Source organism: Artemia sp. Qi Xiang Cuo, chromosome 8 (assembly GCF_049724085.1).
Source record: "Artemia sp. Qi Xiang Cuo chromosome 8, ASM4972408v1, whole genome shotgun sequence".
Lineage (NCBI taxonomy): Eukaryota > Metazoa > Arthropoda > Branchiopoda > Anostraca > Artemiidae > Artemia > Artemia sp. Qi Xiang Cuo.
In genome coordinates, this window is record NC_142801.1 from 10925906 (window position 1) to 10951564 (window position 25659).

General features: G+C 32.9%; 1 protein-coding gene across 2 annotated transcripts in view; it reads right to left on the bottom strand.

Moving 5' to 3' along the window:
- Positions 1 to 285: 285 nt before the first annotated feature.
- LOC148949155 (uncharacterized) overlaps positions 286 to 25659 on the bottom strand; it is a 160020-nt gene continuing 134646 nt past the window's right edge. For both annotated transcript variants that reach the window (XM_089093210.1, XM_089093209.1), the window contains 5 exons: positions 14310 to 14483; positions 12394 to 12585; positions 10356 to 10535; positions 8434 to 8664; positions 286 to 2905 (listed from right to left, as the gene is read on the bottom strand). In XM_089093210.1, coding sequence (XP_088949336.1) covers positions 2807 to 2905; positions 8434 to 8664; positions 10356 to 10535; positions 12394 to 12585; positions 14310 to 14483 — 876 coding nt within the window. In that variant the 3' untranslated portion in view covers positions 286 to 2806. The remainder of the gene's footprint in view (positions 2906 to 8433; positions 8665 to 10355; positions 10536 to 12393; positions 12586 to 14309; positions 14484 to 25659) is intronic.

The following is a 25659-nucleotide window of genomic DNA, read 5'->3' on the forward strand; positions in this document are numbered from 1 at the left end:
TCTATAATAATTTGTAGAATCTTAAGCCTCTTTTAATGATTGATCTAAATAAATTATTCAAAAGGAGCGCCTTCTTTGCAAATTAATCCACCATGCAATCAAAAATCCATTAGTTAATTAAGGAGACTCAGAAAGAAAACGCTCACTGAATTATCCCTATTCAATCAATTAATTAAGAATAGTTGCTTATATCTGTGTTAACATTGTGACAAACTCCATTCATAAGAACATTTTGCAGAATTTGGCACTACTTCTTGATGAAAGTGAAATTTATTTTACAATTTGCATAGATTTATTTACAAATTAGAAATACAAGATACATAAATATGACATTGCACTAATTATCTAATCTAAAACAGAATTCGTATTCACTTTATATACACCTGTACCTACATTATCAACATTAGTTTCAATTTCAACTTGATTTAGTATCCTTTTGTTTTAACTGAGAAGTTTTTGAAATATTATTCAAGCCAAAGGGGTTTTTATTTCCTTTAGTATTCTTTTTTACCACCTTAGCTCAAAACTGAGATGTTTTTCAAAACATTACTTAAGGCAAAAAGTTTTATTTTTATTGGCCTTTATTTCATCATATGCCCATAGACTTAATGTAGCACCCTTTTTTACCGTCTTTGTTTGAAACTGAAGAGCTTTTCAAAATAGTTTTTAAGCCAAAATGTTTTATATATATTCACCTTTGTTTTAAAATATACTCGTAAACTTAATGTAGTTTTCTTTTTTACCATCTTCACTTAAAACTGAGAGGTTTTACTGAATATTATTACAAACAAGAGGGATTAAATTTATTAGGGATTACATTATTAAATTAAACTTATTGTTTGAAAATATCTCACAGATGACCTAAAGTGCGAAAAACCGACGCTGAAGATGATCAAACGGCCAAACCGGGTATCCTATCTTTAACATTCCTGCTCAAGAGGGTGCCCCCCCCCCCTATTGCGTAACTTCCTTACGTTTATCCGACCACTTGTAGAACATGTTTGTCCCGTTTGGCACTACTGTCTGACTTCAGATCAGAAGGACCACAAGGAAAGTATTAGGACCGCCACGTAGTAGTAAGACCACCACTACTAAGCTCTTGTAGCAGTTTCTAAATCCCCCAAAGTCCCTTATTGCTCTCTTTTAAAACAATTTTCCCTTAAAATCCTTTCGACACGCCGAGATGAATTGTGTTTTAAGTTTGGTGTCGGTGTTTTGACAGATCCACGGCTTCGGGGAATCCTCCCCCAAAGTGTTTCCCTTCGTGCCAACGCCTCCTGCAGCAAGTAGTTGAACCGTTACCTAAAATTCAGCCAGTAACAGCATGACATATGCGTTACGCAATATTTGTTTTAGTTAGTTATTCTTTTTATTTGTTGATCTTTAATTGAAATTTTTTTTTTTTCAAAATTTCAAAATTTAAATACTTTAGGTTTTAGTATGACTCTGTTTATTTTATTTCGAGTTTAATCATTTTCTTAATACTTTTAACTCAGTTGTGAATAAATTTGAATGACAATGGCTGTGATGTTTAGTACCTTATCTTTTAATGTGACAAGAACTGCCACTGATCAACATGACCGTGTAAGGCGTTTAATAATAAAATCGTCTGAGTTAAAATGTGCCCCTAAGCTTAACATTCTTTTTTTACGTCTTTCAATGATACTGAGAGGTTTTCAAAATGCTACTCAAGTCACCAAAAAGATTTAGACTTATTAGCCTTTGCTTAAAAATATGCCTATAGACTTAATACAGTGTTCATTTTTACTGTCATATCTGAAACTGCGAGACTTTTCAAAATTTTGTTTAAGCCAGAATTTTTTATATTTATTGATCTTTGTTTTTGAACAAAATATCCCCCAAAACTTAACCCAGTGTTCTTTTTCAGCGTCTTAGCTTGAAACTAAGAGATTTCCAAATGTCTTTTAAGATCGAATGGTTTTGTTTTTTATTCTTTGTTTGGAATATACCCCTAAATTAAATGTAGTTTTTTTTACTGTCTTTGCTTGAAACTGAGAAGTTTTAAAAATGTTTTCTCAGCCACAATATGTCACTTTTACAAGATTTTGTTTCAAATATATAAATGTAGAGCAGATCCGCTACAGTAATTCAAAACACTTTATGTTACGAAATGTAAATTTTACATGCAAATAATAAATAAAAAAAATATTTTTAAGCTATTAAAGACATTCTGATGTTTTTTATGCATACGAAAGCACGGCTGTCAAAATTTTTAGATTTGAAATATCTCAGGTGTAGAATAAGGTAATAAAACGAATTTTACAAAAATAAAATTTATTTTTTAATATCTTGAAAACTAAGTAAGATAAAACCGAAGAATTAAATTTACATAAATGAAAGGAAAAAAGAGTGAAAATAACCGAAAAAGATACAATAAATCGGATTAAACCAATCAATAGAGATTAGTTTGACTGAATTTTCTCTTGGTATAATTTTCCTGCCAAAAAATTCAAATAATGACAAGTTTTGCGCATAGAGGTAGGGGAGGGAGAGATGGAAAACGCCTTTCTTCACAATATGCCTGGCCAGTCAGCCGAAAAATCAGTCTGTAAAGTTTTAGCGCTAAGCTTCATGATTTTACTGGTTCAATTAGATTTTATATAAATTTTATGAATTTTACTGCGATTAAGCCAAAATTTTGACCTTAATAATGCTTTTAAAACGCAAAAAAGTTAAGTATTTACAAAAAAATATTTTTCATTGACTAGTTAGTAATATTAACATAATTGACTTTGATAAAAGTCAAGTGGCAGTGAAAATAAATCAGCACTGATAAACAATTAATTTATTTAATGCAGTTGACTGTTCCATTTTTGCAATGACACTGAAACTGAACTCCACCTTCTTCTGATAAAAATTCTTCTTCGTTGCTTCTCAAGATACCCTGAAAAATAAATATTGCAATAAATAAATGTTTTAAAATAAATATTATTTATTTAAAGAATAAATAAATATGATATTGCAGTCTAGTATTTAGCTAAAATTTAAAGCTCTTCCTCTTAGACTTTTCTCATTATTATATTAACAATTTATGTAATATTTAACGATTAGTATTTGAAAAGAGATTAGGTATGAGTTGCATGACGAAGGAGACTGGGGCATCGAGGGATATGCATGTTGCAGCATGGTGTCACCAATCTCGTCTAAAAAGAAAATAAATTGATATTTAAGTTAAGTACTTATTAATTTATTTAAAAAATGAATCTACTTATTATTTTTGTTAATAAAAATTAATATTTTGTAAACTGATTTTTTTTTTTTTTACCAGCACGTAACGCAAAATTTACCTCCTATCATAACATTGCTTAGAGTTTTATCCGGCGTCCGGATAAAATTTTTACTATATTTTAAACCCAAGTAGTAAAGCGATTTTTAATGGCCCTAGGAAAAAGTTTTTCATAGAACTTCAATGAACATATTCTGTTAATCAAGACAGGCCTTAGGGAGGGACGGGACCCATGGGTTTTTCTTTCTAAGTTTTTTAAGTTTTTCTGTTATCCAGTTTATTTGACTAGAAAGTTGCTTTCTCAAAATGTCTCAAAAAATGCAAAAATTTTTCTGGAAGCTGTTCCGTCGGATCAATCTAGGGGAGAATGTCCACAAACCCTCCTTAGAAAACCAAAAGTGTGCAAAATTTGTAAATTCGGTACATACGTACAAGGCCGTACCCAGGATTTTTTCGAGGGTGGGGGGTTACTCAAGTATTTTTTTCAGGGGGGGGAGGGATTTACTTAAAAAAACACAAAAAAAATGTTTATATCCATTTTTGTTACGTTTTTACGAGTCAGACAAACCCTTCGAGGGGGGGGGGGACAAACCCACCCACCCCCTTGGGTACGGCCTTGCATACGTAACACACATATGATACTCCTCTCAACATCATTTTTGTCAGCAAATCCTAAACTTGTCAAGCAGAAAGTCCTAAGCTACCAAAAAAAAAAAAAAGACTTTCTTTTTCGTTTCCAGTTCATGTAAACCCTCCTATTATCATTTATCATGTGTATTTTAAAACACAGAGGTCCTTCTGTTCGAGAATAGGGCAACGTTACGCAAAAAAGACAGTGTTTCCACTACACATCCTGTATACAAACGCGACTAAATTCTAAACTATAAGCTCACGGAACAATGTTGCCATGACTTGCCGAAAATAACTTAAATAAAAAAAAAAAAATCGGAATTTTATCCATGGCCAATCTTTCTATGGCTAATTGCTAATTTAAATCTTTCAATAATGCGAATGCATAACAATTTACTTATTCAATCCAGAGAACGCCACTAGAAAAAAAAGAAACACTACCCAATAGAAAAATCAAAGAATTAGAAAATATGAAATTACCATAGAATTCCTCACCATGAAATTAAATCACCAGAATTTCATGATACGGAATGTACCCTGAACATTAGTTTTATTGAATAGATAAGTTTAGTAAATCCTGATGACATCAAAAATTTATATGACATCATCATAGAAACACTACCCAATAGAAAATTCAAAGAATTAGATAATATGGAATTACCATGGAATTCCTCACCATGAAATTACATCACCAGAATTTCATGATACGGAATGTACCCTGAAAATTAGTTTTATTGAATAGATTAGTTTAGTAAGTCCTGATGACATCATAAATTTTAAAAAAGAAAGATAAAATGCGAACAAAATAAAGATATATCAAAGCTCCAAAATAGAAGTTCACTAAGAGATGTTCTCCGCGTCTATAAAAAATAATTTTACTACGTTAATCAGGTGTAAAGTCTTTTCTAAGTCACCGCAAGTCGCCGTAAAATCACCGTAATAATTGAAAAATAAATGTAGAAACCCTATCGAGAACAGATTTCGCAAAATCCAAAGATAAAAGTCCAAGTGCTAATATCGTTCTAATTTATTATTATTCATTTGAAACTGAATGGATAAATTGAGAATCTTTTCCTAAGCAAAAATTTTCGGCTTTTAAAGAACTTGTTCGAAATTTCCAAAGGATTTCCAAATTTACAAAAATTTAAGATAATCACATTAAATTCAAATAATTTGTAGCTTGTGTAAATATGAAATTAGTGACCTGTAACCGACATTGTCCAATTACTCGTCGATTCACTCCGAGAAGAATGTGATTAGAGATTTTAACACTCGCTCGCCCAGTTAATAAAATTCATTCAACCTAATTCTTTTTCGGCCGGTAGAGATTTCGGCCGTTTCGAAAATTTTGCTTTTTATGGAATAAAATAATTTAAATTTCAGTTCATAAATATTTGATGGGTTTCCACGTCTTTCATATAGGTTCTTCCCGTCAGTTTTAGGTAATATTTAAGCATAAGAAAGGGGTGGGAATCCCACAAGAAAAAAAATAAATAATTCCAGAAACAAATCGGGTCAAAAAAAATTTATTTTTCAGTTTCAAGTCATCTTCAGAATATACATCTGGCCAAAATGAAATGAATTGTGAAATGAATGAATTGTGCTGGTAAAAAAAAAAAATCAGTTTACAAAATATTAATTTTTATTAACAAAAATAATAAGTAAATTCATTTTTTAAATAAATTAATAAGTACTTAACTTAAATATCACCTATTCATAGTGCCTTTTGAAGTTGTGCCCCCCCCCTTCTTCGAAATAGATTCCTGCATTAAAGTACGACCCAACATTTTTCATGGATGAAGCTCTTTCCAACAGGACTGAGAGGTGAATACTTTGTTCCCTTCAAATCCCCCTTTCTGCCCGACTTTGCATAAGCCCCGTCCAAAATAAGGCATTTTCACCCCAGAAGTAGATTTATTTAGCAAAATTATTGGAACAAATTCTGGTATAACTTTTTCATTGTTGCGGAAAGAACAGGTCAAATCAAAAAGGGAAGGGTATTTAAAAATAGATATTGAAAAAAATAATAAAAATATATTTCAAATTTATTTTAAAAGATTCTTAAGATATGTTAAAAATACTAAAAGACAACATTTAAAATGTTTGGAAGATATCTAAAAATATATTTAAGAAAAGATATTTAAAAAGCAAAAGATGTTTATGAATAGAAACTAGTGTATTTGCAGTTTGAAGTTTAATTTCCATAAATATTAAATTTTCACAAGACATTTTGACAATTCCTAAATATGGCAGTTATAAAATTAATGATTTATCTTAAGTTTTGTGAAATTTCACAAGTGACAAAGTTTCTTGTTTTCACTAATAAACTTAACATGCTACCATTTTACTAGCATAAGCTTAGCATACTATTCTTTTTTTGGAATTCTAACTTGTTAAGTTGTCTCACCATCTAGCAGCATGGTTTTACTTTAAATTATTAGATGGCACTTTAAAATCTATCATTTTCTTTTACTAACAATTCATTGTCTAACCCGATTTTTATTTGGATGTAGCATGTGTTGAATTGTAAAACATATTTCCACAAAAGCTGAGATTTAGCAGCTTCCTTGTGCATTTAAAAAAATCATTTAAAGAAGCGTTTAGTTAAAGGGTGCGAAATCAATAACAATTTAAAGTGAAAGGAGTTTAGATTTTTTTTTCGTTGACTATTAATCAAATTTAATAAGTTCATTTAAATGAGTCTTAATAGAATTAATGCTTGAATTCTTCAACTACACCAATTAATTAAAGTGTAGTTAATTATTTTATGATATTTGAATTAGCTGAGGTGGTTGTACGTTTGGCAAGGAAGGGTGAAACCCCTATTGTTAAGGTTGAAAAAAATGTTTTAAGAAAGCGTTTAGCTGGGCCAAAGAGTGAAGTAGGAGTGGTACTGACCGTTAGTGAATCATATTTATGTTTATGGGTCTCAACGTACATTTTGTCACTGAGCAGCGTGTTTTAGTTTATATATTTCCTTGCTTATTGATTACTCAATCTTAAAATTAACTACTTAATTGTTAATCAAGCCGATATAATCTTCACACCTTGAACCAATAAATGCACTGGTGGATCCAGGGAACCTTAGACCCCCAAACCAAGGTTTTTTCTGACTTCCTCATTCTGTGTTTTTTTTCTGTTTTTCACCTTTTTTTTAATAAACTTGTCAATTTGTACAATTATTGGCACCCTTGTCACCCCCCCCCCCCCACTCCCCCAAGATTTTGCTATAGATTGCCTTTGACGGAATGGGACAAGATCTCAGCATTAGCAGGAAACTGGGCTGATATTGAACTCAGAAATACATCTATTAGACATAAATAGATTTTATTTTATTTTTTTTCAAAAGTTCCTATTTCTCGGGAACCCAAAGGTACCAAAGAAGCGTCCTTTGTAATGAAAGGAATGGGTTGCTTAATCGTGACCTTGGGGATAATCTATCCAAATGCTTAAGTTTAGTTCTGATAGAAAAAGTTAATTTTAGTCAAACGAGTTGATGGGCTTCGTTGTGTATTTCTGATTGAGAGCTAAATTCTATCAAGTCATCCGAAACAATACTAAATTGTAAATATATACAAATATCAAAATGAATAGTTTATTTTCATTGATAATTAATCAAAAAATATTTTTTATCTTAAACAATACTTTGCAAGTTGAAAAAAGTTCATTTTATTTTAAATAAAATTCCATAAGCTTTTAGTTACTATATTCACTATTTTGGTGGCTGGAGACAAGCTTTTATCTATTTAAACACAATTTGCCGGCCAGATGACATTTGCTATTTACTTCAAGAACAATATTTCTAGCATGAGGAACAAGTTTTTCAAATCCGATCTGAAACAAAACTAAACTGGATGCTCACCCACATAAAGACATTCCTTGACTGAAAATACAACTCCAAAAACAAGATTTGCCTCCGATTACTCCTTCTGCTCTAATTACTGGGCTACATACGAAAATATTGCATGGCAGATTGGGTTTTTGGTCTATACATTGAAAAGACGCAAAATTTCACTGTATTTAAGTCATAAAACCTTAGACTTAAAATCTGAAACTGGTGAAGGGATTAGGGGCATTAAGAAAAAAAAAGTATTCAATTTTATGTCGTCAAGGACATACAGTTTTTTTTTAAAGGTACCGAAATTTACTTTTCTGTTTTTGACTTTTTTGCAAATTTTACTTAATTATTTTTGTTAATTATTGTTCATCAAAGCAATGCTTTTTACACTATTGTGAATACTAGTGCTCACACAGGCATCACAGTAAATACTATCTTACTGATGTTTTGAAAAGGGGGTTTAAGGGTATTGTTTCCAACTGACTGGTGATTCTTGTCAACATTTTTGTTCAAAAATTAACTCAATTACCACTTTTGAAAATAAAATCACAACCATTTAAACAAAAATTTACCAAACCTTTCTTTTAGTGAAACGGCATAGAATACTGAGTTACTCCCCCTTATACCTGATACCGCTGAAGATCACCATCAACGATCATTTACATAAAGTTAGGATTTAAACTTCAATTTACAAAGCATAATTAGATTAAATTCATACCAAGTAATCACAACTATCACATAAAGGGCAGCAGCGACCATGAAATAGCACACCATGAAGGCATTTTGTATCACATTCCAATGTTTTACATACAGTTTTTGCTCCTTCGGTGCATGTGCATTCTGTGCAAGGGTCCTCGTCCCAATGAAAAATATCACCGATCTGCAATGTCTTTCCTCGGTAGTGGCAGTTCTCTTGGCAATCTTTAGAAGTACATGTAACGTTGCCACTCTAGAATGAAAGATCTGTCCATAACACGTTTATTCTCGCTGTTCCAAAAGATTTAAATTTTTCATGTTTCTATATATATGTTACTGTTAATGTCCGGAATTGAAGAATGTCGACGTTCACCAATGAATGTTCAAAATTCCTCTTTTTTCTCCTTGGATTTAGTCAGCTTCGCCAGTCAGCTTTTTCAGTTTTATGGAAGCTATGATGGTGACAGGTTGGGTTAGATTATATTTCAAACCCATTTATGATATTTATAACCTAACCAATCCCAATCTAACCTAACAATAACTTATACCAACAAACCTTGTATAGAACTGACACAGCTGACTGGCAAAGCTGATTGAATCAAGCAGAGAAAAAAGAATTTCGAACCTTTACCAGGTGACTGTTGACATTAACGAGATTTCGGACACTCACAGTAACATAGACACAAACATGTATAAAAATTGATACAAACGAAATGGAAACTTATTTATTTAAGAATATTCCTTGTATAAGATTTATTTGTATAAAATTTTCCCCGCAATGCCTTTCCCCGCAATGCCTTTCCCTGTTAGCAAGCTTAAGAAGTGCATTTAGCTCTAGAATAAAAAAATTATCCATAATGGATAAATTTTAACGAAATTCAAAGAATTTTATTTCTTTCAACGAAACTTTACTATTGTACCAACTTATTGAAATAAAAATGCTTTTATTGCCATTATTATATATTGCCATTATATATATATTGACATATTATATATATTACATATTATATATTGCCATTATTATATATATTGCCATTTTTCTATTTTGTCGAATATACCCATCATCAGAAATTATCAGCGCTTGATATCAGCGCTTGTAAATACGTATTAAAAATTAAAGAGAAGAGAACATTGTTGTGACATTTATTACAAAGTTGTTTTTTATTTTTGTTTGTTTAAAAATCTTCATCGGCTTGACTGTTGCCGATGAATATATTACATATTATGCCTATATATTACATATTATATATTGCCATTAGTATATATATTGCCATTTTTCTATTTTTTCGAATATACCCATCATCAGAAATTATCAGCGCTTGATATCAGCGCTTATAAATACGTATTAAAAATTAAAGAGAAGAGAACATTGTTGTGACATTTATCACGACGTTGTTTTTTTTTTTTTTTAATCTTCATCGGCTTGACTGTTGCCGATGAATATATTACATATTATGCCTATATATTACATATTATATATTGCCATTAGTATATATATTGCCATTTTTCTATTTTTTCGAATATACCCATCATCAGAAATTATCAGCGCTTGATATCAGCGCTTATAAATACGTATTAAAAATTAAAGAGAAGAGAACATTGTTGTGACATTTATCACAACGTTGTTTTTTTGTTTTTGTTTGTTTAAAAATCTTCATCGGCTTGACTGTTTTTTCAATCAAGCTTTCTATAGCCCCCATGGCTTATGATGGGTGAATAAAAACTATTGAATATAAAATAATGATTTAAAACTATTTCAAACTATCATTCGCTGTACAACAGCAAAAAAAATTGAACAGAAAACAAAATTCGAGAAAAAAGAACAAAAAAGCATTAAAGAGACATGAAGAATTTTCCGTACATAATGATTCTAATCAATAATGATAATAAGACTAATGAAAACGGAGCGAGGTACAAATAAATTATAACAAAAACAAATTTTACATGACATCTGCAGTTTGTACAGGGACTCTCCTTGTCTAAAAAGCTTTCTCCCTCCAAGTAGATGGCGGTGCCTACTTGACATCCTTGGTCACATCTAGGGCAACAATCTCCAGGAACAAAAACTGGATTTGTGCATTCTGCTAAACAAACCCTTTGATTACATTGGACATCATTGTCATCCTACAAGCCAGGAATAAAATATAAGTAAATATATAAGTATAATATATAAGCATATATAAATTTAGCACCTATAAATTCAGCATTATTTCATTTTCAATCAGAAGAATTTTCAACGCAGCATTACAGAATTCAAGAACAGTTAGTGAACTTGCTAAGTCAACGGACTGGTAACCTGCTTTGACCTACAATTTTGAAGAAAATTGTAACACCTTTATTCAACGGAGAATTACTAAGTTCAAGAAGAGTTAGTGAACTTTCTAGGTCAATAAACTTGTAACCTACCTTGACCTTGAAGTGATTATTTTGCTTATTATAAACACAGATTGTTTTAATTTTTATATGTTAGTGACTCTACTGCTAATGATGACCGACTCATCAAAATATTTAGAGTCTTTGTTTTATATTTTTGTTTCACTTTTGTTTCACTGAACCTATCCCTATTTGGAAATATCCCTATTTCACTATCCCTATTTCACTATCCCTGTTTGGAAATCTTATTGATTAAACAATAAAGGCATACCAAATGTCTGACGGATTTTACTCAGAAAATCTTCACCTGACAAAAACGAGGTTGTTTTAACCCAGTTTTCAATTGAGGGATCTAGATACACTAAGCTAGATGAAAACGAACAATTCGATAATTCAGCTTCATGGGAGGAGTGGGATCACCACTATTGCTGTTGAACCCAAAACCCTTCCGTTTTAGACTTTTTGACAGAAAGGCCTTTCTTCACATACAACCTACTAACAATATTTTATTCATAAAACTTTTATTCATAAATATTTTATTCATAAACTTTTATTCATAAAAATATTTTATTCAATATTTTATTTATTAATTCATAAAACAATATTTTATTCAGTAGCATGAAACGGCTCTAGCACTAAAGTGAAAATACTGTCTTTTTAAAAGTCAAGCGCTGTAATCTAAGCCTTAATAGCACCGTTATTATATAGAGGTAGTGGGAGTAGTTGTTGGTAGGAGGTAGGTGTAGTGAAGGTAGGTATTGTATAGAGGTAGTGAAGATAAAGCTCCATTCGTGGATGGTGGATTGGTAGATGTTCTATGGTCGATTCAGAACAAGGTTTTGCATAATTAATTTATGTATGTATTACTAATGTATTTCCATGGTGGAAGGGGTGCTTGATGACACAAGGATACCATGCAAAACCGGGAAGGTTGTTTTTTTGGTTTGGTAATTTGTTGTAGCATACCCTGTTCTAATCAATTAGCTTCAACTACCCAACGTTGAAAAATGTAGCTGAACAATTTACTTTAGTGCAGGTGACTTTAATGTTAAAGTAAGATTAAGTAGAATGATTAACATGTCACCAAGTGGTGAGGGAGTGGGATTAATATATATATATATATATATATATATATATATATATATATATATATATATATATATATATATATATATATATATATATATATATATATATATATATATATATATAATCTAAGTCTTGGAGAGTTTTATTTGGTTCGGTGGTCTCCCATTGCCATTGCTGTGCTCCTTAGGATAAAGTCCATCAAAATGATCCATATAAATGGGGAAAAAACGTAACTCTGCTTAACTCTTGATTTAATTGGAAAAACATCAGCTAGACCATAAATAGTACCCCCCCCCCCAAAAAAAAAAAATCAACAAAGCAAACCAAACAAAAAATCACTTGCAAATGGGTGGCTACATATACCTAAGTAAAAACAGTTGAATAGCCATATAACAAATTTCTCATTGGCCCATCCTATAAAGCAATAATGAAGATAAGGGAATCAGATGCAAAGTAAAGATCACGGGGATGATGCAAAGAGCAAATGGAGATACCCTATTAAAGACACTATTATGAGTACCTTGCAGAGACAAGTCTGGCATTTTGCATGGTCGACCCACAGCTGACCTTTATAATAGAATCGACTTCGATGAAAACATCCTGGTTCTGGGACAAAACATTCAGAGCAGCAGCTATCAGCAGGTAAAACTCTGTAGTGCGCTTCACAGTCTAGTGGAGGACACCGAATATCGTCACAAATAACTCGTCCTTCCTAGAAAAATATTCTAGTCTAGGAATAATTGTGCTACTGAACAAAATTATAAAAAATAACATAATCATTTATTACCCAAATAAAATAAAAAACGTCATAAAGCGTCATTAAGTTCATAAAAAAACAAAACATCATAAAACATTTAAATAAAAATTTGAATGTGAAGATGTGGCTTCACAGTCAAGTGGGGGACACGGCTAATCGTCACAAATAACTTGTTCTTCCTAACAAAAATCCTAGAAAGATTAAGGATAATTGCGCTATTGAAAAAATTAAGATAATATAATCACCTTCGTAAAATAATAATAATAAAAAAAAAAGTCTGTTAAAATTTAAATATTGATAATCTATTGACTCCCTGAAAGAACTATACCTTCAAAGGAACAAATTTTGTTTGTGTTTTGCAAAATTTTTCTGTATCCCCCTCCCCTCCCCCCGAAAAAAATCCCAGATACGGCCTTTCGTGGAAGGCAGAAATAGCAGTGGGTCGATTTCTAGGGAAGGATGCAGTACTGGTGACAACATTCAATTTTAAAAGGCTTTTAAAAGGTCATCATGAATAAACACCTTTGTCAGCTTCTATGCCAACTAGTATGGGAAAACCATAGTGTCAGTTTAATTGCCCTAGGTTCAGGCTTGTATTTTAATGTGTTTTTTCTGTGTGTTACTCCATGTCTTTTACTATTATAACGCAATGCTCTCAAAGGGGTACTATCGATTTGTTGCAGCATTTTAGTTGCCAACTTTGGGGTCAAACATGGGGTCAAAGTTGTTGTTTCTACTTCATTGGGCAATAGAATTGTTAGGGGAAGTCATATAAATAATTCAGACAAACAAAATAACTTTTCCTATCTCCCCCCCAGGAAAAGGATTGAATCTGCTTAATAATGAGAAGTACCTATGTCATAGGAAAAAAGAGGTGAGTATTAGAATTTGACGTACAGCTAATTCCAGCATTAATTAATAGTTTTGGAAAAAACGAACGTTTCACTAAAGCAACGACTTTGGAAAAAATAATGGGTCTCCATCTACATAAGATGAGTGGGGGCCTGGCCTGAGATCTAGCTCAAGTCAAGCGGGAGCACCAGAATCTCGACTAGGTATCCCCCTGTTGTCTGGTGCCTGTTTATAAGCAGGGCTGTTTTTCGAACAGCGTAGCTAAAGACCTAAGACTTTGATTTTAGAAATCAGAAATATGTGTGTAAAGAGCGAAGTTAGTTGTATTAGTAAGTTGCCATACTAGTTGCTGGAAAACAAAACATTGTTTATGCTACAAATTCAGATTGAATGAAAGCTTAATATCTCTTAATATTCAATGATAGCTACGATATAGTCATGTATAGCTAGTGTGGTCGCAGAATATATTTATGCACCTTCTACAATAGTCCTTATGTTTTCAACTTTGTGTTGATGAGTGTGTGTATGAATCAAGACGAAAGGAATTGTGATTATATTTTGGAATATTCACTATCATTCTCTGTATTTTTCAGTTTTTCTATGCACCGAAAAGGCTAAATTATTTAAGCTAGAAATGCAAAATTTTGCAGAATAATCGTGGAATAAGGAGAATGGCTATATATTCCTAACACTTAAAAACAGAGAACTCGACTTTCAATGATTCTACGCAAGGATCGTATGTCTTAGCTGCTAATAGTTGCTGGAGCATTAAAGATGAAATCCCTGCTAGAAAAGCCTGCAGTCTGCAGCCTTCTGTACAGACTTACCATGCATGTGCAAGTCCTACAAGGATCCAACTCTGAGATAAACGCCATACCATTTCTGTATACCTGATGATCAACAACACAGTCTTGTGGGCAGTAGTCACAGCACTGACCTTTGATTGGATTCGTGCAATCAGATCGAGAACACTGTCTTGGTTGACACCTTATTTCTCCATCCTATAACAAACAATTATGTTTACACTTTTTAATCACTCTGAATTTGCATAAACTCTATGTTTAAGCTATTGTTGTTGCTACAAATGGTATAGGCATAACCGAACGAAAGCCGGAATCCCCCCCCCCCCGAAAATCCACCCTCTGCGGAAGATTCCCCTCCACGGAAAATTCTACCCGGACCCGGGAAATTTACCCCCGCGGAAAATTTTCCCACACGCAAAATTGAGCAGCCAGAGAAAGTACAAGATACCTCAAAATTTCAATCAGATGTCCCGAGGGATAACAAAAGGACAAGATATTAAAAACAAATTTTAGGACAGGGGCTGGTTGGTCTCCAATCACTTTCGATTTACAAAAAAGGACTAGAACTTTCAATTTTCTATTGAATGAGCATTCTTCAAAGTTTCTACAGGCACGAGGGGAAGGTTGGGGATGAGGAAGGAGCAACCCCCATTATACGGATAAATTCTGCTAATTTTGGGTTTAATGTTACTCTTTACTTTCATAATAACAGCGTAGACCGGAAATCAAGACCACCATACTCCCAGAAATCAAGTGGGATTAACTATCAATTTTTGCCTCCACTCCCTTTCCTTAGAACTAATCCTTCATTTTTCCTGAAGGCTCAATGAGGGTTAGGAAGTTTTGGCTTTACAATGCATCCTTTTAGGCATCTAACCCCTCTCTAACAACAGTGAAAAAGGGCGTCGGAGAGGGGTGGTTGCCCTCCGATCACATTTGAATATTATAAGGCCCACTGGAGCTTTCAATATCCCATTGAATGAGCCCCCTCCTCTATATTACTTTGTATCTCAACAATGGGCAACTTTCTTAGCTTAACCTGGGGGCTGGGAGGGAGGTTGTCAAATCTGGACTTATGCTTATTTGACCGACGAACTATTTTGAACAAATAGCTATCTAAAAATTTTGATTGGATGTATTTGGGGGATAAACAGTGTGGGTGGTGGCATGTTGCCCCCAGTCACTTTTGACTCGCCTTGAAAACACCTTAAAGCCGAAATTTTCTTAGTTTTCCCTAAGTGTATTTGAAAATTATGAAGTTTTCAGGAGAATAAACCTATTATATATTTTCAGGAGAGCAAGCCCACTATATTTTTGTCAGCGTTGCCAAGGTGAACCTTTAACATTTAAATTTATCGACGATTTTCGTCCGTAAGAATAAAAATATTAAAACCTCTTGACTCCCAAACGCAACTACATCTTCTCAAGCCGTTATTTTGGTGCCATTTTTTAGCTGTTTTTCCTAATTTCACCCCCATTTCTTTTCTTAAAATTTGGCGCCCGCTGCAACCAAAGACCCTTAACTGCATATTCCGATTCCGGGGGAATGATTTTGTTTTCAGCATATCTTGTTCACGCCAGTTAATGTTCTTTTATACTAGTCCAATTACACAATTCTGCTCACATATTTGGCACACAACAGCATTAATATCTTTTATTTTCTCATAAATTTTATGACCACGAATTTCTTGACTTCTCTTCGTCCTTGAGTTTTTTCGGAGCCCTTCTGAATCCCTATATTTTTGAAGTACCAATGACAGCAAAATAAAAACTTTTCTGCATTCTGACCCCAACTTGGGTCTATTTGTACCTGAAAACCTGAAGATTTTCCTATTGGTTAATTTCAAATTTATTAAGTTTCTAGGGTAGTAAAACAGATTCGTCAGCATTGTACGATTGAATCATTGAAATAAATAAGCAAAACGAATTAGCTAAATTTGACAACTCTCTTTGACCGTAGAAATCACCCCGTTTCTTTTTTTTAAATTTGGTGCCCGTTGCTACAGAAAACGCATAACTGTATATGAAGGTAAGCTTCACTCAATGTCCTATTTTTTCTATATGTTATCGTGTAATTTTCGCGCAGCCAACGATAGTGAAAATAAAATAAAATAAAAAAAAACAGATTTTATTTTCATTCTCCTTGGTACTTCAATGGGAAACAAATTTAACGAATATTAATAGAAACAATATTAATACAAGATTATTAATAAGAATATCAATATATAATAGAAAGCAAAGTTACCTACTAAGGTCGTCTAGTGAAAATGACTATTTCAAATACAGAAGGTCTCCTTTCTTATTGCTTTCCTATAAGTGCATCATTAAAGCTATGATAGTTGCTATGTCTTTCATGAAAAATAAAAAGTAGATAATTTCTTAGACAACGATGTCTTTCTAATTATAATTAAAATAAAATGAAAATGTTGGGAAACGAGTAAAACTTTTAATAAGACTTTTCAAGAAATCCTTTTTATAGCAGGCACTCCACCCTTCCCTGTGTTTTGTTACGTGAATTTTTTCAAAAGACTCTCTAGTTCCTAAAATATGAGTCCTTATCCTTTTTTTCTATAGTTTGTGTTTTTCCTATCTTTACATGTATGTGCTAATGCGTTTTAGCTAGCATTTAATTTTGTCTTTCCCTTATTTACCGTGATAAATTTTTCTGGATGTAAAGCAGAAATATTCGGATTTCTATTACTATTTGCGTAAAAAGTTTTTTGGTGAATTTAATTATCTTATTATAAGTTCATGCGTTTCTCAGCATTTTTATTAAATTTTGATTATAAAAAAAAGGTTTTCTCTGTAGTTATATTGCCTACAGAAGGCTCTTCCGTCAGGACAACTGACCTTTGAAAGTAGGGCCACAAGGGAATTGCTTTGGATAAGAGAAGAAAATTTTTTAAGAATCAGTGCAACTCTATTACTTTTATCAACTTAACTCCAGAAAATAAAGTTAGATTATAAAACAAATGGCTGGACCGCACCCATTTCCCAATTTAGCTTGTTAGCCCATTACCAAATTTATTGCACTTGTGCATTTGTTCTTTTGCACTGGTGCATCTGTAATGTTAGCCCATTACCAAATTTATTGCACTGGTGCATCTGCTCTTTTAAGGTTCATGTTCAAGGGCTAGTTCTGAAAGGCAACAGTGCACTTCGTCCATTGATTTAAATGCGCTATTTAGGCTTCCCAGTAAATCGGCTGATAATGGCATATTTAAAATGCATTTATTCTCTATTAGAATACGCATTTCTCGTCTGAAGGCCTTGGATTCGTATTATTAAATATCTAACAAATTAATGTGGAAAGAGTTTGAAAGAAAAATCATCCTTGAAGAAAAATGTTTCAATCATAAATCTGCTCTGGAGTCTTTAACAAAATTTTTTTGTCGTTTTTTGTTTCATTAATCGGTGCTGATTATCATCACCTTGTGGGGTGATTATTTACCCGAGCAAGCATTGCTTCAGGCGTTAGATTTATTTTTGTGAATAAACCCTTTCTTAATAAAAAAAAAAAATAGAGATCACTACTTTCTGCTGATAATGCGCTTCAGGCAATTTCTTTTTGAAAGAGAGAAATTTCGACATCATCCCCTCCCCCTCTCTTGCTGTCAACTCAGCAGTCAAGACGAGGAAGACGAACAAATTAATAACAGTATTCACCGACCGGCTTAAGAATCCATTCTTGCCATTTTTTGCTCGTACTTTTAGGGGGTCTTTCCCACTTTTTCAAAAATCAAGCAATTTTTATCAGGCTCGTGAATTTTTACGGGTAAAACTAAGCTTAATGAATCTTATATATTTGGAATCAGCATAATAATCTGATTTTGTTGATATATTTATGGATATCAAAATTCTATTTTTTAGAGTTTGGGTTACTATTGAGCCGTGTTGTTCCTTACTTAGAGTTCGTTACCATGAACTGTTTGGTAAAATGCTCAAGGACTAGGATTATGCGTAAAAGACATTATTTAGTTTGCGATTTTGTATCAAAGACAATGGAAGATGTTTTTAAATAAATGATTCCTGATTCCTGTCCCCAGGAAGATAATTTGTTCCACGAAGCTATTGATTTTTAAGATGTTGCATGATGTTAATTATTTGGATCTGGAGCTTAAAGGCAACCTAGCCAAGAAGAAGAAGACTAAAAAGACTTGAATCAGTTGACAACAGTCTCAACTAGTCCTAAAGTAAAACAATCATAAAATATCACCGTTCTTGAAGCGAAAAATTTATGTACTGTTCTACCAGCTAAAGGATTAATTATTACTACTGAACATCCTTTTGATGAGTTAGAATCTAAGCGATACGCAGAATTGTCGGATTTTTTTAGACCCTACAAGATCTTCTATATTATTGCTCAACGTTAACGGCTTAACCATCTCAAGATGACTAATCGAACTCTCAAGATTCCCAATAATGTTTTTCAATTGCTGGAGAAAGATCTGACAGTGAAAGATGGAAGTAGCCTTTATCAAGCTTTAATAAAAATTCTGAAGAGGGCAGGAGTGTCCTAAAATCAAGGAGGAGGGAGAGAGGTGAAAGGGGTTCGGAAAAGAGCTCAAATATTTCTGTTAAATTCAAGAAGAAGTTGAAATAACAATATAATAAACATACATGAAATAAATATACATGACTTGTAAAAATAAGTCAATTCATTAGAATAAAGGCCAAGTAAAGATAAATTTTTCTCAATAGTAACCGATACTGTGAAAAAGAAAATTTTAAAAATACCATATATTTCAAATAAACTTAGTTTTAATGCTGATTCGAAATATGCCATTTTCATCAAGTATAAAGCTGTTTACCAAAGGCTATTAACATACAAAAATTTATATAATTTTGGAAAACACAGGATCAGGAGGCAAGGCGATCTGTATTTACAAAAATGAAAAATACTACATCGTTCTGTGAGAAAAATTGTCACATGTGTTCATATTTGTTTATTTCTTTTTGCTAGGGATAATCATGTCAAACCAAGACAGTATCCAAGGAGGGGGTGGGGGTTCCTCTAAAAAAAAAAATTGTCATACTCGTAAAAACGCAACAGAAACACATATAGACAATTTACTTGATGTGTTTTATAAAGTTTTTCGTACCCCCCCCCCTAAAGCAAAATCCTGGATACACCCTTGTGTCAAACCAGTATGTGTAGAAAGTTTGGAGGGAACTCGATATAATAATCATTTTGAATTCTAGTGACCTTTTTAAGTAAGAAAAACGTTGTGTTACATCAAAATTACATTTGCGACGATTTTTTATCCAGCCAAAGCAAAAGCCAAAGCACCAAAAGGCTAAGATCACGAGGAATATAATAGTTTTAAAGCTATTTAAAAGCCTTAGACAGCTACTTCCATTTCCGAGTACATACTACCTTCTTGTCCTGGCATATTTTGCCCCTAAATTATATAGTCAATACAAAATAAGCAGTGTTTTCCTGGGTATGCATCATTACTTTCGATGCACAATAGTATGATCTAAGCATAGTAACTGAAACAAATACATTTAAAAAGTATCCATGTAAAATAGTAAAAGTAAAATGAAACTCACAAATGTACATATTCAAACAAACAAGTTTTTTTCCTTTACTGTAAACTTGAGTATTTTTTTTCTTTTTGTTGTTTTTGTTGATTTTGTGATAAATAAAAAAAACACTGATTGAAATACAAATCGCTTTCAGTAAAACGCAGATGACACTCTAGCTTTAGGAAGTTGAAGGGGTAGTGGGCCCCACATTTATTTGATGTATTTTCTGTTTGTTTTAAGTTAAATTCAATAATCCATTTCAGCTTCTATTAGTGTCTGGTTTCCCTTTTTATTTACATAAATTTTTGTTCGTTTAAATTTGACTTGGCTATTCATTTTAATTTATGTCTGTTCTAGGTTACACTAATTCACTCACATTAAATTTTGTCCGTTTCAAACTTAATTTAATCTGTGATTTTATTTCGTTTAAAAGTTGATATCGCTCTCTACTTTTCTTTTAAAAACCTTCTTTTATTTCTTTTTTTTATTAATCAACGGTGTATCGAAAGTATAGCGTAAAGAGTGGGGTGCCTATGATCGGCTGCCCCTCTATTATATAGGATGAATTAAATCAGTTTTAAGTTCTTACATCACTACTTATTTTAATTTGAAAACATACTTAAGTTAACTTAATCACTATTATTTTAATTTAACTTAATCTTCATATAGTTCACCTACATACCGTTTCAGCGAACAGAAATTAAAACTATCAGAAATCAGATTTTTTAAAACAGGTTTTCTCCCCGTGAAAAGAAAGTGATCTCGAAACCTGGACATAGCAGAAATTTTCCTAAATATGAGATAGGATCATGTTTACTGGAATGAGGCGTTGAGGCGTTTTTTTTTTCATACACCCCGACCCTCACCTTCGTATATATTTTTATTTTAGACCTTTATGAGTCGCCGGTACTCAGGGACTATTAGGGGGAACCACACCATATCCGTTAGAACCGTTAGAGAATCAAGGAATCTGGTGATCAAACATGTGTCTTAAAAGCTAAAAGCGATAAGCACGTATTTCACACTCAGTGTTTCATTCCAACTAACATTGGCATTTAAGTGTTCTAAAGAATTAGATATTAAAAAAAAAAATATGGGACTCAGATTCTAATATGAACGTTCTGAAACCAAAAATATAGCATATAGCTTAATTTTGAGGCTATATAGCCACCATAGCTGTGGGGTGTACGACCATAGTTTGTCTCCAATGGTTTCTGCCCTGCTTTATACAGCTTTATATAAAAGACGGGTGTAACACCCTTCTGTGCAGAAGGGCGTTACTAAATGCTTCCAACCTCTCACCCTCAGACTCTTTATGATAAAATTTAACTTTAGCAGCTTTCAAGTTGGTTCATGAAATTTGAGCAATTTAGCTTAATTACACCATTCTTCATGTGTAATTAGAACGCCGTTAAGGTAGGTAGATAGCATGACCCCCCTAATTGTAGGTAGCCAACATCCATCTTAATCCGCGATTTCCAAATTATTCTTTCCATATTTTTCAAAAAAAATACCATATTCCCCTAAATAAAGATGGGAAACGATAATAAGAAAGGATTTAAAAGAAAGCGGAGCTCCATAGGAGGGATGAAGGACTGAAGATTTGAATAGATTCTGGAATGAGAAGGAGGAGGAGCTTACGCAGCTCTGCCGGCTTTTGGAAGCTTGATATTGCAGTGTTTGTAGTAGTAATATAATATCTTCCTAGTGGGCTGCGTCGTACAACAATGCTTTAATAAACTTTAGGAAAATTCTTCATGACCTTCGCAAGTTTTGAATACAAAAACAAATACTTTCAGAGTAGAAAATATTAACTCTCAGACTTGTTTTTTTCCTGTAGCAAGTTTTCCTAAGCTAGGACATATAGGCTACAATTTTCATTTTTGAAAAGTTTGCTGTAAATGCCGATTCACAATTAGATTTTACTAATACAGACATTTAGCTAACGTCAATTTGAGCCAATCAGACTATATATAAAATTTTTTGATTGACTGAAAATTCTGAAAAATTCTGGTTGGTTCAAATTGGCCATAGCTAAATCTCGGTATTAGTATAATCTCACTAGGAATGGGCCTAAAGAAATTTTGTTCTAGTGAGTGTTTTAGCTAATGATTAGAACTGCTAAAAGAATTTGTGTAGACTAAAATTTTCGTTCTAGAAAAGTTTACAGTTATTAATTATTAGGTTATTTTAATAATTAGGTTATTAATCTTTTAATAGTTATTTTACTTCATTACTTCTTTGTGTTGACGCTGCACAAACCCAAAAACAGCCTACCCCACAAGAGTATTAGTAACAAATTCAGCTATTTTTCCACTTTCTTCTTTTTGTTTTTCTTTTACTATTTAAATTCATATAAATTAGCTGAAACACAAGACGAAAATGATTTTTAAATTTGAAATCACATTTTTAAATATTTACACAAAAACTGTTTTTAAATTCACACTTGTTTTATAAATTAATTCATTCCTTAATTCTAGGATTCCATTCTTCTTCCAATATCGTCTAAAGGATCGCAACTCAAGTATTTGCACTCTTTTAGAATAACATTAAAATTTTTATTTTTAAAAAGGCATGTTTTGCTAAGAAAGCGTTATTCCAATCCATTCCTTGGTTCCTATGTTTTATTAAGGAATGATTTTTACTCTACTAAGAGGAATAGGCACACTTATCTTGTTTTATGAAGGTGTAGTAAGGAAGGATTCCTTTCCTGTCAAACTAAGTAAAGGGATAGTAAGAACTTGCTAGAGAAGTAAGTTCTTATTATTCCTTAATTTGGTTTAACCGGGAAGGAAACATTTATTTCAAAAAATGAAGAAAATTTTACCTATTCTAATTTAGTTATTAAAGTTAACATCATACCCTAATGAAACGTAGATAGTGAAGAATGAAGTAGAATGAAGCTTTTTTTAATAAGACAGGCCTTACACTTGTAAGCGCAAATTAAAAGATTCATTGTCTATTTTATAAATTTGTACCTTGACCGTGTGTGTCCATTTATTAGCGGTTACGCTATATTTGCGTAAAATAACGTAAGTTACGCAAAACAAGGTAAGAGACACATATAAATCTTCGTTTATTATCAGTTTGTGCTATTGTAAATTAATTTTAGCAATGATCGGGTGCTAAAAAATTTGTGCTAATTGCTGAAAAAGTAGCTTTAGTTTTACTGTCAAAGCTAGCCAATTTAACTTGCAATTTATAACTAGCCAAAGAGATTGCAGTTGTATAGAGAGGAAACATACATATTAATCTGGAACCACCTTTTAGGTACATATGGCTGATTAATACTCTGTCAATGTTGACACACATATGAAACTCAAAAATTGCCTCCTCTCTCCATGTCTGTCTCATCCTAGAATACACACTAGGAGAGTCAGACGATCGAATATGGCACACGCATTTCCTGATCAACTAAAACGTACCCTATTATACAACCCCAAAAGCTATTTTCAAATCTATTTCTAAAGAGTTTGTCAGCAAAAATGGACCATGTCTTGGTAGGTACACTAGATAACATTGTTGCCGTTTGACTCGAGAAACAGCGAACATTCGACAATGGGTATCTTACATGGCATTCGAGTTACCACTAACCGGATTTTGTGTCTTCGGTTTGATTCCATGACTAGAATGGATCGGTCGTTTCCTCCCTATAATTTACAAGTTCTTTGGGACTACCGTTTAGCGCTAATCTTGATCTAAGGTCAAATTAAGTTGATATTATAGAGTTTATAAGTTTTTTGCAGAAAAATGTTTAATTTAAAGTTTTAAAGGGTGTGTGATTCTACCTTTCTCGCTGGGGCCCGAACTCCAAAGAGGCCTGACGTAAAAAGGTATGTTTTATAAATTTAATTTTTTTCGATAATCGAAGCTTTTTTATTTCTGCAAATTTTACTTCAGTTTTCTTGAAGGAAGCCATTCAAATAAGGTCTATAAATAAGGTATTGTCCAGGAGCAAAGAAAAATTATTATTATTCAAAAACCTTTCACTGCAAAGAGAACTTGCAAAAAATTTGGTCCACAATAAATGAAATTCTTAAAAAAAAAAGGAATTCAAGATCCATACCTATTAACCTTTAGGACATCAGTGGCGGATTAATTGACCCAATTTCAGTACCGGATGCTTTTAATAATTATTTCACTAATATTCCAAATGCTAACTCCTGTTCCCCCTCTCAGTCACTACACCCAGGCAAGAATTCAAGATCCATGTTTTTCTCTCCAACTGATAGTAAAGAGGTACTTCGAGTTATTGAATCTCCCACCAATAGTAGTACACATGACTTTTTTGGCATAATTAATAAGCTTCTTAGGACCGTATATTCCTATGTTTGTGAACCCATTGTGCACATAGCAAACCTGTGTATGGCCAACGGAGTCTTCCCAGAAATATTTAAATCAGCAATTGTTATCCCGTTTCATAAAAAAGGCGATCTGTCTGAGACAAGTAATTATCGTCCAATATCACTTCTCCCAGTTATATCCAAAGTACTTGAGAGAATTATCTTCCGACGTCTTTCTCCCTTTTTATTGAGATTCATCCTTCAGATTCGTTGATTTCTCCTCATCAATGTGGCTTCCGTTCCAAATTTTCAACTGCTCATTCACTAATCGACGCCACACAGCTTATACGCTCTCAACTTGACGTTAAAAATACTGTATGGGGATTATTTCTGGATTTTTATAAGGCCTTTGACATGGTTTATCACAGTGTTTTATTAAGTAAACTCAACAGCTGCGGGATTCCTGGAGTTGCTTTCTCATGGTTCGGGTCTTATCTCTCCGGTAGATTACAGAGTGTGAGTCTGGGCAGGATGACTTAGCATCAACTACGTGTCCAGAGGTGCGTCCCGCAGGGCTCTGTTCTTGGTCCAATACTTTTTCTCCTTTATATTAATGATTCGGTCACGGACCTGGGTCCATCAGTGCACCCAGTAATTTTTGCTGACGATAGCAACTTTTTCATCACCGGCCCTAATTTACCATCTGTCGTCACCACTACTCAAATCCTTCTGAATAGAGTACAGGAGCGGTGTCTCGTTAACTGCATGACCATTAACAGCAAGAAAAGTCAGGTTGTGTTATTTCGAACCCCTTACAAAAAAAATGAAGCTCAGCAAGCACTTGGCCTCAAATATTCAATTTGCAACAAATGTTTCCTACATCAGACCCATAATCTAGCGACAGGTAAGTATGAATAATCGTGTTAATTATTGTCTTCCTCCCAATATCCTTGTCACCCTTTATTACTCTTTTATTTACCCATACATCTCATGCTGCGGATCTGTTCGGGGCAACACTTATCCTTCAGTTACCAACAAATTAATATCGGCCCAAAACCGTACCGTCACAGCAGTTTTTAGGCTGCCCCAACTATATCCCAACCAGGACTTGTACTCCGATTTTGGTATTATCCCTTTTGAAAAAATCATCAAAAACTAAATCTATCCGTTGCATACTCTGCTTACCATAAAAATCTTCCTCGTGTCTTATTTTAATAGTAGTAATCCTGAAGGCCTTTGTCTCCGTTCATCCAACCGTTCTTTCATTGTCCCCAAGTGATGTCTCTAGTTCCACCCAGCTATCTCCAATTTATAAATCTATACTTTAATGGAATATAATACCCTCCAGTGTCGAGCTATCCACAAGTTTTCGCACGTTGTATAACAATGTTACTAAACTTTGATAATATAATTCTCTAAAATTTTAATGAATCTGCTTTAATTACCATGTTTTCTCTTTCTGTTTTCTTTTTTTACTTCTTTTTCTTCTTTTTTTCTCTTCTTCATAATTATGGTCCTTAACAATTTCGCTTCCAGGATCTTTATTAATATTGGTGTTATGT